At 70.1% G+C, this 531-nt stretch overlaps 1 protein-coding gene across 1 annotated transcript in view; it reads right to left on the reverse strand.

Annotated features, from left to right (window-relative positions):
• Gfi1 (growth factor independent 1 transcription repressor) overlaps positions 1–531 on the reverse strand; it is a 40924-nt gene that overhangs the window by 16701 nt on the left and 23692 nt on the right. Inside the window, exon 2 of the mRNA XM_013018234.1 lies at positions 314–496. Within this exon, the coding sequence (XP_012873688.1) occupies positions 314–496 (183 nt within the window). The remainder of the gene's footprint in view (positions 1–313; positions 497–531) is intronic.

Raw genomic sequence — 531 nt, forward strand, 5'->3', positions numbered from 1 at the left:
CTCCCAGCCCTGGCGGGCTCAGCCCCTGCCTCTGATTGAGGTTTGGAGGTGTGGGGAGGCCCAGATTCTGGGGTCCTAACACACTGTAAACGATCAGTTCCGGTCAGCAAAACCAAACTTCGCCTCCGCTGCCACGGGCTTCCCCGTCCACTCCAAACGAATGGAAGGCGCAAACTTGGGGTTCAGGGGTCCCCACGCCCCACTCCCGCCCTCCGCGGCCTCCCTCATTGGTAGCAAGGTCCCCAGGTACCATGTCTGCGCTAGGACGGCGCCTCCCCCCTCGGCGCGGCCCCCCGGCCCGCCCCGGCCCTACCTGGGGACGCGGAGGGCGACGGAGGCCTCCAGAGGTCCTCGAACTCGGAGCTGCGCTCGCACACGCTGCCGTCGCAGCTGTCCGGGGACGGGGAGGCCCCGTCGGGGGCCTCGGTGAGCTGAGACTCGGGGGATGAACGGTCCCGGGCCTCCGCCTTCGCGTCGCCGGCGCTCAGCATGCCGTCTGCGGGGAGGAGTGGGGGGGGAGAGCGGGTCACG

This window comes from Dipodomys ordii, unplaced genomic scaffold (genome assembly GCF_000151885.1).
Source record: "Dipodomys ordii isolate 6190 unplaced genomic scaffold, Dord_2.0 Scaffold39, whole genome shotgun sequence".
Classification (NCBI taxonomy): Eukaryota; Metazoa; Chordata; class Mammalia; order Rodentia; family Heteromyidae; genus Dipodomys; species Dipodomys ordii.